Source organism: Mustelus asterias, chromosome 18 (genome assembly GCF_964213995.1).
Source record: "Mustelus asterias chromosome 18, sMusAst1.hap1.1, whole genome shotgun sequence".
Classification (NCBI taxonomy): domain Eukaryota; kingdom Metazoa; phylum Chordata; class Chondrichthyes; order Carcharhiniformes; family Triakidae; genus Mustelus; species Mustelus asterias.
In genome coordinates, this window is record NC_135818.1 from 33566191 (window position 1) to 33582070 (window position 15880).

Consider the following 15880-nt stretch of genomic DNA (forward strand, 5'->3'; position numbering starts at 1 on the left):
CCGCTCAGAGACATCCAGGACCCCATCTATGTGAAGTTTGCACATTCTCCTCGTGTCTACATGGGTTTCCTCCGGGTGCTCTGGTTTCCTCCCACAGTCCAAAGATGTGCGGGTTAGGTTGATTGGCCATTGTCCTGGGATGCGTAGGTTAGAGGGATGAGCGGGTAAATATGTAGGGATATGGGGGTAGGGCCTGGGTGGGATTGTGCTCGGTGCAGACTCGATGGGCCAAATGACCTCTTTCTGCACTGCAGGGATTCTATGATTTTGTATGTTTCAATCAACTTGCCTCATTCCTTTCAACTCCAGTGGATCAAGCCTTGTCTATCCAAACTTTCCTTATAGGGCACCCATCCACTCCAGGGATGAGTCTGGTAAACCTTCTCTGAATTGTTTCCAACACATTTAGATCGTTCCTTAATAATTCCCCAATATAGTTACAATTTTCAGGAGGAATATTGCCTATTCTAGACTGATGCTGAAATATCAAGCAGATACAGGTAGAGATTCTGAAGGCCATTACATTCTCAGATATGATGCCCAAAACAGGTGGAAGGGCAGTCTGTGATGAGCCTATTGTGATTCTGCAACAGGATATAGATGGATTGTATGCTGGGTGAAAACCTGGCAAATGGAGTTTAATGTGGTGAGTGTGAGGTCATGCACTTTGGTAAGGGGAATCAAAAGGCAGATTATCTAAATGGAAGGAGACTGCAGGTGAGTGAAGAGGGATCCAGGTGTGCTCGTACATGAATCACAAAAAGCTAGCAAGCAGGTCCAAGTAGTTAAGAAGGCGAAAAGCATGTCAGCCTTTATTGTGAAGCAGTTGGAGTTTAAAAATAGGGAGGTTTTGTTGCAATTGTACAGGGTGTTGATGAGGCCTCACCTGGAATACCGCATACAGTTTTGGTCCCCTTACCTTTAAAAGGACAGAGTAAAATTGGAGGAAGTCCAAAGGAGATTCACCAGGCTAATTCCTGGGAAGAGCAGGTTGTCCTATCAAGAGAGACTAAATAGTCTGGGTCTGTATTCCTTGGAGTTTAGAAGTGTGAGGGGTGACCTTACTCAAACATACAAGATCCTGATGAGGCTTGACATGGTAGACAGTGAGATGTTTTCACAAGTGGGAGAGTCTCGAACAAGGGAACATAGCTAAAAGATAAAGGGCCGCTCATTTAAAACTGAGGTGTGTAGAAATTTCTCCTCCCAGAGACCATAAGACACAGGAGCAGAATTAGGCTATTCAGCCCATCGAGTCTGCTTTGCCATTCGATCATGCCTGATATTAATCCTCCAGACATAAATGCCAGCATTCCATTAGCCATTCTCATTATTTTCTGTACACCTTCAAGGCATGTTAATTACCTTTGTAGCTGCATTCTCCCTACAACCAACCCCTACAACCACCCCCTCTCCCCCACCCTCCCCACCCCTAATTCTCCTTAGACTGGGATGATACTGTGCGGTTAATAAATTTTAAGTTTGAGGAGGACTGCTTTAAGATGCCGTGTTTTGTTACAAGCAGTCAGTTTGTTTGCAAGGAATACAGAAGATGCTGGAAAGCAGGATAATTACTCATTTTAGACATGCAACTGGTGATTTAGCAGAAAGCTTAATGAGCTTTCGTTTACAAAAATAAAAGGACTCTTGGGGTGTTTTCTTGATTAAAGTAAGAGTAGGCGAATTAGGTATACATGTTCATTTAGTCATGTGATAGTAGAAATGGGAGCAGCTCGGCTTGAAGCTGAGCTCAGTGGCTGGAGAGGGCTGTTTAAAGGTAGAAGCCTACAAGCAGCTCTCTCTCCACAAAATCTCTCTGAAAGCTCCAAAGCCACTAACCCAATGCAAAACAAGTAAGCCTGGAGTTGCTCACTATTTTTAAAGCAGGGTTGAAGTCTATAAGAGAAATATTGCTCAATTGGAATGGAATAGCGATATGGTAGAAGTTAAAAGTTGTTTCTTTTCATGTTTAAAGATTGTTCAACAGTTAAGAGTTAAACTGTTTCTTAAAACTTTGTTATGAATAAAACTTGTGTTGATAAAAAGATCCCTAATTTGTCAGTGGAATTAGCCTGGAGTAAAGCATCATTTTGTCACATATATGCTAAAAAATAAAAATTGTTGTGGTCTAGTCTGGCTTCATAACATACCTTGGGGTTTCTGATCTGGCAGCCGAACAAGACCTCCATTATTTCTAGCTTCTCACCATTTAGAAAGCAGCCGAGTCTATACTTTTTAGGTCCAAATTAGATAACCTGAGCAATACGCCAACAACTTTCCTGACTAACCAACTGACATGCACAATTTGTCAATCTGAATGCATAGTTCCTAAATCGAGAGAACTTGAGAAGAATATATTTAAGGCATCTGCAACTTAAGTTAAACCAGCGGATGGAAATCATTTGGCCCTGGAGATGTGTTGCTCTTTCGTGCCATTAATTTCTCCACTATTGTTATCTTGTTTACTTTAAATTTGTTGAGACCCTGATCAATAGAAGTTTCCTGAACTATTGAACAAGTTAACCACCTTCTCTGCTGCAAGTACTGATACAATGTAATTATTCACCAGGTCAGTCATATCTTTATTTGCACTGACAACATCGCTTCTAACAGTTTCCAAGTCGCCCACTTTGCTTCTAATTACCTTGTTTGTGAAAGTAACTGCAAAGTTTGTGTGTTGATTTTGAAATCCCTTGCAAACTTCTTTCCATCCTCTCTTTCTGTAGCTCCATGTGTTTTAACATCCTTTGCTGCCCCTTGTGCTCTTCTTCCAATTCACAAGGATCTGTGGTAATTTTTTTAATGTTTTGCCTTTAGTTTTATGCTGCTTCTTACCTATTCCATTGCTTTCTTTTTCAAAAAATAGAACACTTGTCCTTCAGGAGTGTAAACTGGTTCTGCATCACATTCAATTTTTGTTTGAACATCTGCCATTTTACCCATTAACAGATTTGCCTTGCTTACTATGAACATTGAAGTCAGGCTTACTTAAATCGAGAGGTTCATAGCTATTTTATGTTTCTCCCTTCCAAGCAATACGTTGAACTTTACCATATTATGATTGCAAATGTTCAGGGACCATTAGGCTGTGACTAAATCTGCTCATTCGTCATAAATCTAATATGCCTGCCCCTAGTTAGTTCTGGGATATTCTGTTGGAAAAGATAGAGGAGGCTGGAGCTCTTGTCTCAAAGTATGAGGAAAGTTAAGAAGTAAACTAATATAAGTATTTTAAATGATGGACGTTCAATAGGACAGACATAATAAAGATGTTTCCACTAAGTGATTTAAAAACTAGGGGCCACAAATACAAGATAGTCATGAATAATTTCAATAAAGAATTCAGGAAAAACTTCTTTAGCCAGAAACCGGAACAGGTTATCACAAGTAGTTGACATAAAAAGCAGTTTTGCATTTATGTGAAAGCTATGTAAGCACGAGAGAGAGAAGAGGAGAAATCGCCACTTGGTAGTACAGAACTCGAGTACTGCCGAAAAAGAGACATGCTGCCAAAGCTTTTCGTCTTGCACACATCAGACACAAAAATACCAAATTTGAAAGGGAATAATAATTAATACAACATGCGATAAGTGTACTGATTGGATGGTAAGTGGACTCTAATTGGTTGAGGCATTACCATGGAGAATGTACCAGGGAATAGCTAACCCCTAAGCTTCTGTTTAATATTTTAAAAAAGGCAAGTGGACTCTGACTGGTCGAGGTGTTGCCTTGGGAAATGTACCAGCAAACTGTAGTCCCCCCATGCTTTTATTTATTTGAAAAGTGGTGCAACACCTGGACATGATCTTTCTGCTTACACAGGACAGGGCCTTGTAATGAATAGGTTTCGAGCAAGCACAAGATGAGCAACATTGCGAGCCCCCCGATAATCATATATTGATTGTTTGACTAATTCTTAGCAGGCTCTTGGGATTGTTAAAAGATATTGTCCAATTGTGGAATGACATCATGTTGCGATTTTGCAAGCACAGGCTGGTTGAGTAGAGTCAATAATCTGTGCCTGTTGCAAACAGCCAAAGGGACATGCTGGTGAGAACAGCATTCTTATTTTTCAAACAATCTTCCATCAAGGGCTACATTTATATACTGTACCTGCTCCTCAATAAATCGATGATCAGTTTCCTGCAACCAGCCTCCAAGTAGCAGAGCATCATCCTGATGACAGAGAGATGGAAGCAAGAAGGTAGCTGCAAACATTTGATTATCAGCCAGGGTCAATTCAGCAATCAACTCTTTCAGAATAGAATTAAAAATCCCTGTAGTTAAAAAAAAAAAATTTTTTCAAAAAGTCAGTGTTGTTCATTTTAATATACAAATGATTAATCCATCACATCTTGAACTCATTTCTATATACTACGAACAACAAATATCCAGAACTGATCCCTGTGGAACACCGCCCACTCACCTGAAGGGGCTTAAGGCTCCGAAAGCTTGTGTGGCTTTTGCTACCAAATAAACCTGTTGGACTTGAACCTGGTGTTGTTAAACTTCTTACTGTGTTTACCCTAGTCGAATGCCGGCATCTCCACATCATGAACACCGCTAGTCACAGCCTTCCATTCTGAAAAGCACCCCTCTACTGCTACCCTCTGTCTTCTATGGCCAACCCAGTTCTGTATCAATTTTGCCAGCTCTCCTCTGATCCTGTGTGACTTCACCTTTCGGACCAGTCTACCATGAGGTATCTTGTCAAAGGCTATATTGAAGTCCATGTATACAACATCCACTGCCTTTCCCTCATCTATCATCTTCGGCACTTCCTCGAAAAACTCGATCAAGTAAGTGAGGTAAAAGATTAATAAGGAGAGAAAAATCAGAGTACAAGTGAAAGCGAGCCAGGAATCTAACAGATAGCAAGAGTTACATTGAACATTTTAAAAAGGAACAATTTAAAGTGAGTGTTGGCCCTATAGAAAGAAAGCCTGAAGAATTGACAATGGAAAACAAGGAAATGGCAGCTCAGTTAAACAGGTATTTTGCATTAGTCTTCAATATAGAGGATACAAGCAACATCCCAGAAGCAGTTATAAATCAGGAAATGGAAGGGAAGAACGCAGGAAAATTAGTCACTAGAGGAGTGGTATTAAGTAAATTGTTGGAGCTGCGGGCTGACAAGTTCCTGGGTCCTGATGGATGTCTTCCACGATTCTTAAAAATGGCGAGTGAGATACATTGGTTTTAATTTTCCAACAATCCTTAGATTCGGAAAAGGTCCCATTAGATTGGTCAAAAAAATAAAAGCCCATTAGATACAGGATAATGTGATGAATTGGATTCAAAGCTGGCTTAGTAATAGGAAACAAAGGGTAATGGTTGATGGCTGTACACGCGAATGGAAAGTTGTTTCAAGTGGTGTTCCGCAGGGCTTGGTGTTAGCTTCCCTGCTGTTTGTTTTTATATTAACAATTTGGACTTGAACATAGGGGGCATGATTGGGAAATTTGCAGATGAAAATCGGCTGTGCAGTGGGTAGTGTAGTGGATAGCGGCAACTTCCAAAATGATATAGATGGGTTGGTGGAGTGGGCAGAAAAATGGTAGATGGAGCTCAACTCTGATAAGTGTGAGGTAATATATTTCAAAGAACAGTACAGTACAGCGCAGCACAGGAAACAGGCCCTTCGGCCTTCCAAGCCTGTGCCGCTCATTGGTCCAACTAGACCATTCGTCTGTATCCCTCCATTCCCACACTGCTCATGTGACTATCCAGGTAAGTCTTAAACGATGCCAGCGTGTCTACCTCCACCATCCTACTTGGCAGCACATTCCAGGCCCCCACCACTCTGTGTGGAAAAACGTCCCTCTGATATCTGAGATATACCTTGCCCCTCTCACCTTGAGCCCGTGACCCCCTCGTGATCGTCACCTCCGACCTGGGAAAAAGCTTCCCACTGTTCACCCTATCTATACCCTTCATAATTTTGTACACCTCTATTAGGTCTCCCCTCATTCTCTGTCTTTCCAGGGAGAACAAGCCCAGTTTACCCAATCTCTCCTCATAGCTAAGACCCTCCATACCAGGCAACATCCTGGTAAACCTTCTCTGCACTCTCTCTAACGCCTCCACGCTTCTGGTAGTGCGGCGACCAGAACTGGATGCAGTACTCCAAATGTGGCCTAACCAGCGTTCTATACAGCTGCAACATCAGACTCCAGCTTTTATACTCTATACCCCGTCCTATAAAGGCAAGCATGCCATATACCTTCTTCACCACCTTCTCCACCTGTGCTGCCACCTTCAAGGATTTGTGGACTTGCACACCTAGGTCCCTCTGTGTTTCTATACTCTTGATGGCTCTGCCATTTATTGTATAACTCCCCCTACATTAGTTCTTCCAAAATGCATCACTTCGCATTTATCTGGATTAAAATCCATCTGCCATTTCTCCGCCCAATTTTCCAGCCTATCTATATCCTGCTGTATTGTCCAACAATGTTCATCGCTATCCGCAAGTCCAGCCATCTTCGTGTCATCCGCAAACTTGCTGATAACACCAGTTACACCTCCTTCCAAATCATTTATATATATATATCACAAATAGCAGAGGTACCAGTACAGAGCCCTGCGGAACACCACTGGTCACAGACCTCCACCCGGAAAAAGACCCTTCGACTGTTACCCTCTGTCTCCTGGGGCCAAGCCAGTTTTCTACCCATCTAGCCACCTCTCCTTGTATCCCATGAGCCTTAACCTTCTTAACCAACCTGCCATGAGGGACTTTGTCAAATGCCTTACTGAAATCCATATAGACGACATCCACAGACCTTCCTTCATCAACCGTTTTAGTTACTTCCTCAAAAAACTCCACCAAATTTGTAAGGCACGACCTCCCTCTTGCAAAACCATGCTGTCTGTCACTAATGAGATTGTTCCGTTCTAAATGTGCATACATCCTGTCTCTAAGAATCCTCTCCAACAACTTCCCTACCACGGACGTCAAGCTCACTGGCCTATAATTACCCGGGTTATCGCTGCTACCCTTCTTAAATAACGGCACCACATTCGCTATCCTCCAATCCTCAGGGACCTCACCTGTGTCCAATGAAGAGACAAAGATTTCCGTCAGAGGCCCAGCAATTACATCTCTTGTCTCCCTGAGCGGTCTAGGATAGATGCCATCAGGCCCTGGGGATTTGTCAGTTTTAATGTTACCTAAAAAACCTAACACTTCCTCCCTCGTAATGGAGATTCTCTCTAACGGGTCAACACCTCCCTCTGAGACACTCCCAGTCAACAAGTCCCTCTCCTTTGTGAATACCAATGCAAAGTATTCATTTAGGATCTCCCCTATTCCCTTGGAAGGAAGCATAATTCCCCTCCTTTGTCCCTGAGAGGTCCGACTTTTTCCCTGACAACTCTTTTCTTCCTAACATATGAATAAAATGCCTTAAGATTCTCCTTAATCCTATCTGCCAAGAACATTTCGTGACCTCTTTTTGCCTTTCTAACTCCCCGCTTGAGTTCTTTCCTACTCTCTCTGTATTCCTCCAGAGCTCCATCTGTTTTCAGTTGCCTGGACCTAACGTACGCCTCTTTTCTTTTTGATCAGATCCTCAATTTCCCTGCTTATCCACGGCTCTCGAATCCTACCTTTCCTATCCTTCCTTTTTACAGGCACATGCCTGTCCTGCAGCCTTATCAACTGTTCCTTAAAAGACTCCCACATGCCAGATGTGGACTTACCCACGAACAGCCTCTCCCAATCAACGGCCACCAATTCCTGCCTAATCCGGCTATAGTTAGCCTTCCCCCAATTTAGCACCCTACCCTTAGGACAACACTCGTCCTTGTCCATTACTATCCTAAAGTTAACAGAGTTGTGGCCACTATTTGCCACATGTTTCCCTACCGAAACTTTGACGACCTGACCGGGCTCATTTCCCAGAACTAGGTCCAGTATAGCCCCCTCTCTAGTCGGGCTATCTACATACTGTTCCAAAGAACCTTCCAGTATGCATTTTACAAATTCCTCCCCATCCAGACCCCCAGCCCTAAGCACTTTCCAGTCTATACCAGGGCAATTGAAGTCTCCTACGACAACAACCCTATTTTTTCTGCACATATCCAGAATCTCCTGACATATCCGTCCCAACACTTCCTGTGGGCTGTTGGGTGGCCTGTAGTATACCCCCAGCATAGTGATTGCACCTTTCCAAGGAGCACCTGTTCAAGGAGATCCAACAGTAAAAAGGAAGACACAATAGATGGGAATATACTGAGAAGGGTAGATGAAGTGAGAGATCTTGGTGTGCAAGTGCACAGGTCCCGAAAGGTAGCAGTACAGGTAGATAAGATTGTAAAGACGGTAGATGGAATGCTCTCCTTCATTTTGCAGAAATATAGATTATAAAAGTAGGGATATAATGATGGAACTGTATAAGACACTGGTGAGGCCACAACTGGAGTAGTGTGTTCAATTCTGATCACCACATTACAAGAAAGACGTAATTGCTCTGTAGAGTGAGCAGAGAAGATTTACTAGAATGTTGCCAGGGCTGGAGAATTGTAGCTATGAGGAGAGATTGGAGAGGTTGGGTTGTTTCCTTGGGACAGAGAAGGCTGAGGGGTGACATGATTGAGGTATGAAAAATTGAAGGGTAGAGATAGTGCAGACAGGAGAAGCCTGTTTTCGTTGGCAGAAAACCAGGGGTCATACATTCAAACTAAGTGGCAAAAGGATTAGAGGGGACACGAGGAATATTTTTTATACAGAGAATGGTGGCTGTCTGGAATTCGCTATCTGAATTGATGGTGGAGGCAGAGACCCTAAAAAGTATCTGGATCTGCACCTTAAATGCTGTAAGTTGCAGGCCATGTGCAGGAAGATGGGATTAGAAAGGGCATCTGGGTGTCTTTGTGTCGGCATGGACAAGATGGGCTGAATGCCCCCCTTCTGCAATGTATCACTTATATGGATCTATGATGTAACTCCATTATTCAAAAAGGGAGGGGGACAGAATAGCAGGAACTACAAGCCTGTTAGCTTCGCATCTGTCGGAGGAAAAATGTTAGAAGCTTTTATTAAAGTTGCAACAGGGCACTTGAATAAGTTAGAACATAAGAACATAAGAAATAGGAGCAGGAGTAGGCCATCTAGTCCCTCGAGCCTGCCCCGCCATTCAACAAGATCATGGCTGATCTGAAGTGGATCAGTTCCACTTACCCGCCTGATCCCCATAACCCCTAATTCCCTTACCGATCAGGAATCCATCTATCCGTGATTTAAACATATTCAACGAGGTAGCCTCCACCACTTCAGTGGGCAGAGAATTCCAAAGATTCACCACCCTCAGAGAAGAAGTTCCTCCTCAACTCTGTCCTAAACTGACCCCCCTTTATTTTGAGGCTGTGCCCTCTAGTTCTAGTTTCCTTTCTAAGTGGAAAGAATCTCTCCACCTCTACCCTATCCAGCCCCTTCATTATCTTATAGGTCTCTATAAGATCCCCCCTCAGCCTTCTAAATTCCAACGAGTACAAACCCAATCTGCTCAGTCTCTCCTCATAATCAACACCCCTCATCATAGAAATCATAGAAACCCTACAGTACAGAAAGAGGCCATTCGGCACATCAAGTCTGCACCGACCACAATCCCACCCAGGCCCCACCCCCATAACCCTACATATTTTACCCACTAATCCCTCTAATCTACGCATCCCAGAACACTAAGGGGCAATTTTAGCATGGCCAATCAACCTAACCCGCACATCTTTGGACTGTGGGAGGAAACCGGAGCACCCGGAGGAAACCCACGCAGACACGAGGAGAATGTGCAAACTCCACACAGACAGTGACCCAAGCCGGGAATCGAACTCAGGTCCCTGGAGCTGTGAAGCAGCAGTGCTAACCACTGTGCTACCATGCCGCCCCTCATCTCTGGTATCAACCTGGTGAACCTTCTCTGCACTCCCTCCAAGGCCAATATATCCTTCCGCAAATAAGGGGACCAATACTGCACACAGTATTCTAGCTGCGGCCTCACCAATGCCCAGTACAGATGCAGCAAGATATCTCTGCTTTTATATTCTATCCCCCTTGCGATATAGGCCAACATCCCATTTGCCTTCTTGGTCACCTGTTGCACCTGCAGACTGGGTTTTTGCGTCTCATGCACAAGGACCCCCAGGTCGCTTTGCACAGTAGCATGTTGTAATTTTTTTCCATTTAGATAATAATCCAATTTGCTACTATTTCCTCCAAAGTGACTAACCTCGCATTTGTCAACGTTATACTCCATCTGCCAGATCCTCGCCCACTCACTCAGCCTGTCCAAATCTCTCTGCAGACCTTCTACGCCCTCCACACGATTCACTTTTCCACTTATCTTTGTGTCGTCTGCAAACTTTGTTACCCTACACTCTCGTTCAAGATAATTAGACAGTCAACGAGGTTTTGTGAAATGCAAATCCCATTTAACCAACTTATTGGACTGCCTTGAGGAAGCGAGCAGAGTTTCATAGAATCCTTACATTGCAGAATCGGCCATTCAGCCCATCGACTGAGTTTTTTTTTACTCAAGCCCTCTCCGCCACCCTATCCCTGTAACCCCATGCATTTACCATGGCTAATCCACCTAACTTACACATCTTGGAGCACTAAGGGGAAATAAAGCATGCCCAATCCACTTAACCTGCATATTTTTGGACTGAGAGAGGAACCGAAACACCCAGAGGAAACCCATGCAGACACAGGGAGAATGTGCAAACTCCCCACAGACAGTCACATGTGCTACGGATAAAGGGGAACCAATGGATCTACTGTACTTAAATTTTCAGAAAACATTTGATGAAGTGCCTCATCAAAGGTCATTATAGGAAATAGTATTTGGGGTAACATACTGGCAAGGATATTAGATTAGCGGGCTAACAGGAAACAGTATGCAAAAATGGGTCTTTTTCAAGTTGGCAAGATGTAATTAGTGTGTGTCGAAGTGATCAGTGTTCGAACCTCAACTGTTTACATTTTATAAAAATGACTTGGATAAAGGTGGGATGGTTGCCAAATTTGCTGATGCCACAAATATAGGTAGGGAAGTACCACAGAATCTCTATAGTGCAGAAAGAGGCCATTCGGCCCATCGAGTCTGGACCAATTATCTGAAAGAGCATTCTACCCACGTCCTCCCTCCCCTCTGCCCTGTCTCCGTAACCCCATGCATTTACTATGGCTAAATCACCCAACTTACACATCTTAGAACATAGAACATTACAGTGCAGTACAGGCCCTTCGGCCCTCGATGTCGCGCCGACCAGTGAAACCAATCTAAAGCCCATCTAACCTACACTATTCCAATATCATCCATATGTTTATCCAATGACCATTTAAATGCCCTTAATGTTGGCAAATCCACTACTGCTGCAGGTAGGGCACTCTACGCCCTTACCATTCTTGAGATATTTGGGTGTAATTTAGCATGACCAATCTATTTAACCTATACATCTTTGGACTGTGGGAGAAAACCAGAGCACCCAGAGGAAACCTACGCAGACATGGGGAGAATGGGCATACTCCACACCGAAGTCACCTAAGGCCAGAATCGAACCCGGGTCCTTGGCACTCTCAGGCAGCAGTGCCAACTACTGTGCCACCATGCCACCCAAGATGCTGGAGTTTAGAAAAGTAAGAGGTGACTGGGGCCTTGACAGGGTGGATGTGGAGAGAATGCTTTCTCTTGTGGAAGTCTAGAACTAGGGATCACTGCTTAAAAATAATTTAAAGCAGCACTGAGGTGAAATTTGTTCTGAGGATCATGAACTCTCTTCCTGAAAGGTCAGTGGAAGCAGACTATTTGAATATATTTAAGACAGAGTCAAAAGTAGGCAGATTTGAGGTAACTAATAGATCAGTCATGATCTTATTAAATGGCGGAGCAGACTAGAGGGCCTACGCCTGCTCCTTGTTCAGATTTAATATTGTGCCCCAGACACGAGTAGAAAAAAAGTATATATCTATAACTGTCAGTCTGGCTACTTGATAAAAGTTATTTTTTGCTTGCTGCTTTTCAAAAATGGACTATTGCTGATAACGAATTGCTCGTGAGCGAAGCCCAGTCTATTACTCAAACCAACCTCTTACCCATTGACACTATCTACACTTCCCGCTGCCTCGGAAAAGCAGCCAGCATAATTAAGGGCTCCACGCACCCCAGACATTCTCTCTTCCACCTTCTTCTGTTGGGGAAAAGATACAAAAGTTGGAGGACACGTACCAACCAACTCAAGAACAGCTTCTTCTCTGCTGCCATCAGACCTTTGAACGGACCTACCGCGTATTAAGTTGATCTTTCTCAACACCTTAACTATGATCATGATACTACATTCTGCACTCTCTCCTTCTCTATGTACAGTATGCTGTGTCTGTATAGTGCACAAGAAACAATACTTTTCACTGCATACCAATACATGTGACAGGAATAAATCAAATCAAAATGCCTGCAGCTGGTTACATGCTGGCTTCTGGAAGTCTCTGAGCAGCTGTAAAACCAAAGGCTAACACTTCAAGTGCCTTGGAATGAACACTCATTACCTGGTCCAAAGCACAATGGGTTTCAACCCAGGGCCTCGCCAGTCAACCCAAAACCACCCTGTAACATGTCCGAGACTTGAACTGTCTCGTGCCTTTAATTAATAAGCCACTGGATTTTGTCAATCAGTTTGACCTCCAAAGAGAATTAGTACTCCAGGCAAGCAGCCTATGTCTGTCTACCATCTCATCATCTAGCAGGTGGCAGCAGAAAAAAATTGGCCCCTCATCGACACTGCGAACTCCTGAAAGATTGAAATGTGTGCCTTCAAGACTAATTCAACTCTTCATGCCTTCTTCCATCTTGGAAGACCTCATTTCTGGAAAGACAGATCACCCAGCAACAGGCAACCAACAACCACTGAAGGACTGCACCATTAAACATTTGATTCTAGATTCTGGACTCATGTAAAACCAGAACTCATTTTTATTGTGGTCTTACCCTGAATACTCTTCATTTAGAGCATACAACAGTACAGCACAGTGCAGGCCCTTCGGCCCTCGATGCTGTGTCGAGCTTTGTCCAAAACCAAGATCAAGCTATCCCACTCCCTATCATTCTGGTGTGCTCCATGTGCCTATCCAATAACCGCTTGAAAGTTCCTAAAGTATCCGACTCCACCATCACAGCAGGGAGTCCATTCCACACCCCAACCACTCTCTGCGTAAAGAACCTACCTCTGATATCCTTCCTATATCTCCCATCATGAACCCTATAGTTATGCCCCCTAGTGACAGCTACATCCACCCGAGGAAATAGTCTCTGAACGTCCATTCCATCTATCCCCCTTATCATCTTATAAACCTCTATTAAGTCGCCTCTCATCCTCCTCTGCTCTAAAGAGGAAAGCGCTAGCTCCCTCAACCTTTCCTCATAAGATCTAACCTCCAAACCAGGCAGCATCCTGGTAAATCTCCTTTGCACTCTCTCCAATGCTTCCACATCCTTGTTATAGTGAGGTGACCAGAACTGCACACAATATTCCAAATGTGGTCTCACCAAGGTCCTGTACAGTTGCAGCATAACCCCACGGCTCTTAAACTCAAACCCCCTGTTAATAAAAGCTAACACACTATAGGCCTTCTTCACGGCTCTATCCACTTGAGTGGCAACCTTCAGAGGTCTGTGGATATGAACCCCAAGATCTCTGTTCCTCCACATTCCTCAGAACCCTGCCGTTGACCCTGTAATCCGCATTCAAATTTGTCCTACCAAAATGAATCACCTCGCACTTATCAGGGTTACACTCCATCTGCTATTTTTTGGCCCAGCTCTGCATCCTATCAATGTCTCTTTGCAGCCTACAACAGCCCTCCACCTACCTCATCCACTACTCCACCAATCTTGGTATCATCAGCAAATTTACTGACCCACCCTTCAGCCCCCTCCTCCAAGTCATTGATAAAAATCACAAATAACAGAGGACCCAGCACTGATCCCTGTGGTACACCGCTGGTAACTGGTCTCCAGTCTGAAAATTTTCCATCCACCACCACCCTCTGTCTTCTGTGAGATAGCCAGTTACTTATCCAATCAGCCAAATTTCCCTCTATCCCACACCTCCTTACTTTCTTCATGAGCCTACCATGGGGAACCTTATCAAACGCTTTACTAAAATCCATGTATATGACATCAACTGCTCTACCTACACACTTAGTTACCTCCTCAAAGAACTCAATCAAATTTGTGAGGCAAGACTTACCCTTCACAAATCCATGTTGACTATCCCAGGTTAAGCTGCATCTTTCCAAATGGTCATAAATCCTATCCCTCAGGACCTTTTCCATTAACTTACCGACCACCGAAGAAAGACTAACCGGCCTATAATTACCAGGGTCATTCCTATTTTCTTTCTTGAACAGAGGAACAACATTCGCCACTCTCCAGTCCTCTGGCACTATCCCCGTGGACAGTGAGAACCCAAAGATCAAAGCCAAAGGCTCTGCAATCTCATCCCTTGCCTCCCACAGAATCCTAGGATATATCCCACCTGTCCCAGGGGACTTATCGACCCTCAGGTTTTTCAAAATTGCTAATACATCTTCCCTCAGAACATCTACCTCCTCCAGCCTATCAGTCTGTATCACACTCTCATTGTCAAAAACATGGCCCCTCTCCTTCGTGAACACTGAAGAAAAGTATTCATTCATCACCTCTCCTATCTCTTCTAACTCCATGCACAAGTTCCCACTACGATCCTTGACCGGCCCTAACCTCACCCTGATCATTCTTTTATTTCTCACATAAGAGTAAAAAGTCTTGGTTTTTCCTTGATCCGACCCACCAAGGACTTCTCATGCCCCCCCCCCCAGCTCTCCTAAGCCCTTTTTGTTTTAGCTCATTCCTTGCTACCTTGTAACCCTTAAGTGACCCAACTGAACCTTGTTTCCTCATCCCTACATAAGCTTCCCTCCTCCTTTTTGCAAGACATTCCACCTCTTTTGTGAACCATGGTTCCCTCACTCGGCCATTTCCTCCCTGCCTGACAGGGACATACCTATCAAGGACACACAGTATTTGTTCCTTGAACAAGCTCCACTTTTCATTTGTGCCTTTCCCTGACAGTTTCTGTTCCCATCTTATGCTCCCTAATTCTTGCCTAATTGCATCATAATTACCCCTCCTCCAATTATAAACCTTGCCCTGCCATATGGCCCTATCCCTCTCCATTGCAATAATGAAAGACACCGAATTGTGGTCACTATCTCCAAAGAGCTCTCCCACAACCAAATCTAACACTTGGTCCGGTTCATTACCCAGTACCAAGTCCAATGTAGCCACACCTCTTGTCGGCCTATCCACATATTGTGTCAGGAAACCCTCCTGCACACACTGTACAAAAACTACCCCATCTGAACTATTCGACCTATAAAAGGTTCCAATCAATATTTGGAAAGTTAAAGTCACCCATGACAACTACCCCACGACCTCCACACCTATCCATAATCTGCTTTGCAATTTCTTCCTCCACATCTCTGTTACTATTTGGAGACCTATAGAAAACTCCTCACAACGTGACCGCTCCTTTCCTATTTCTAACTTCAGCCCATATTACCTCAGTCGGCAGATCCCCCTCGAACTGCCTTTCTGCAGCCGTTAAACTATCCTTGATTAACAATGCTACTCCTCCACCTCTTTTACCACCTTCTCTACTCTTACTGAAACATCTATACCCCGGGACTTCCAACAATCATTCCTGTCCCTGTTCAAATCATATCTCCGTAATGGCCACAACATCATAGCCCCAAGTACCAATCCACGCTCCAAGTTCACCTACCTTATTCCGGATGCTCCTTGCATTGAAGTAGACACACTTCAACCCACCTTCCTGTCTGCCG

At 44.0% G+C, this 15880-nt stretch overlaps 1 protein-coding gene across 9 annotated transcripts in view; it reads right to left on the bottom strand.

Moving 5' to 3' along the window:
- Nucleotides 1-15880, bottom strand: part of heatr5a (HEAT repeat containing 5a) — a 196638-nt gene that overhangs the window by 120766 nt on the left and 59992 nt on the right. For all 9 annotated transcript variants that reach the window (XM_078233685.1, XM_078233687.1, XM_078233681.1 and 6 more), the window contains one exon: nt 4114-4277. In XM_078233685.1, coding sequence (XP_078089811.1) covers nt 4114-4277 — 164 coding nt within the window. The remainder of the gene's footprint in view (nt 1-4113; nt 4278-15880) is intronic.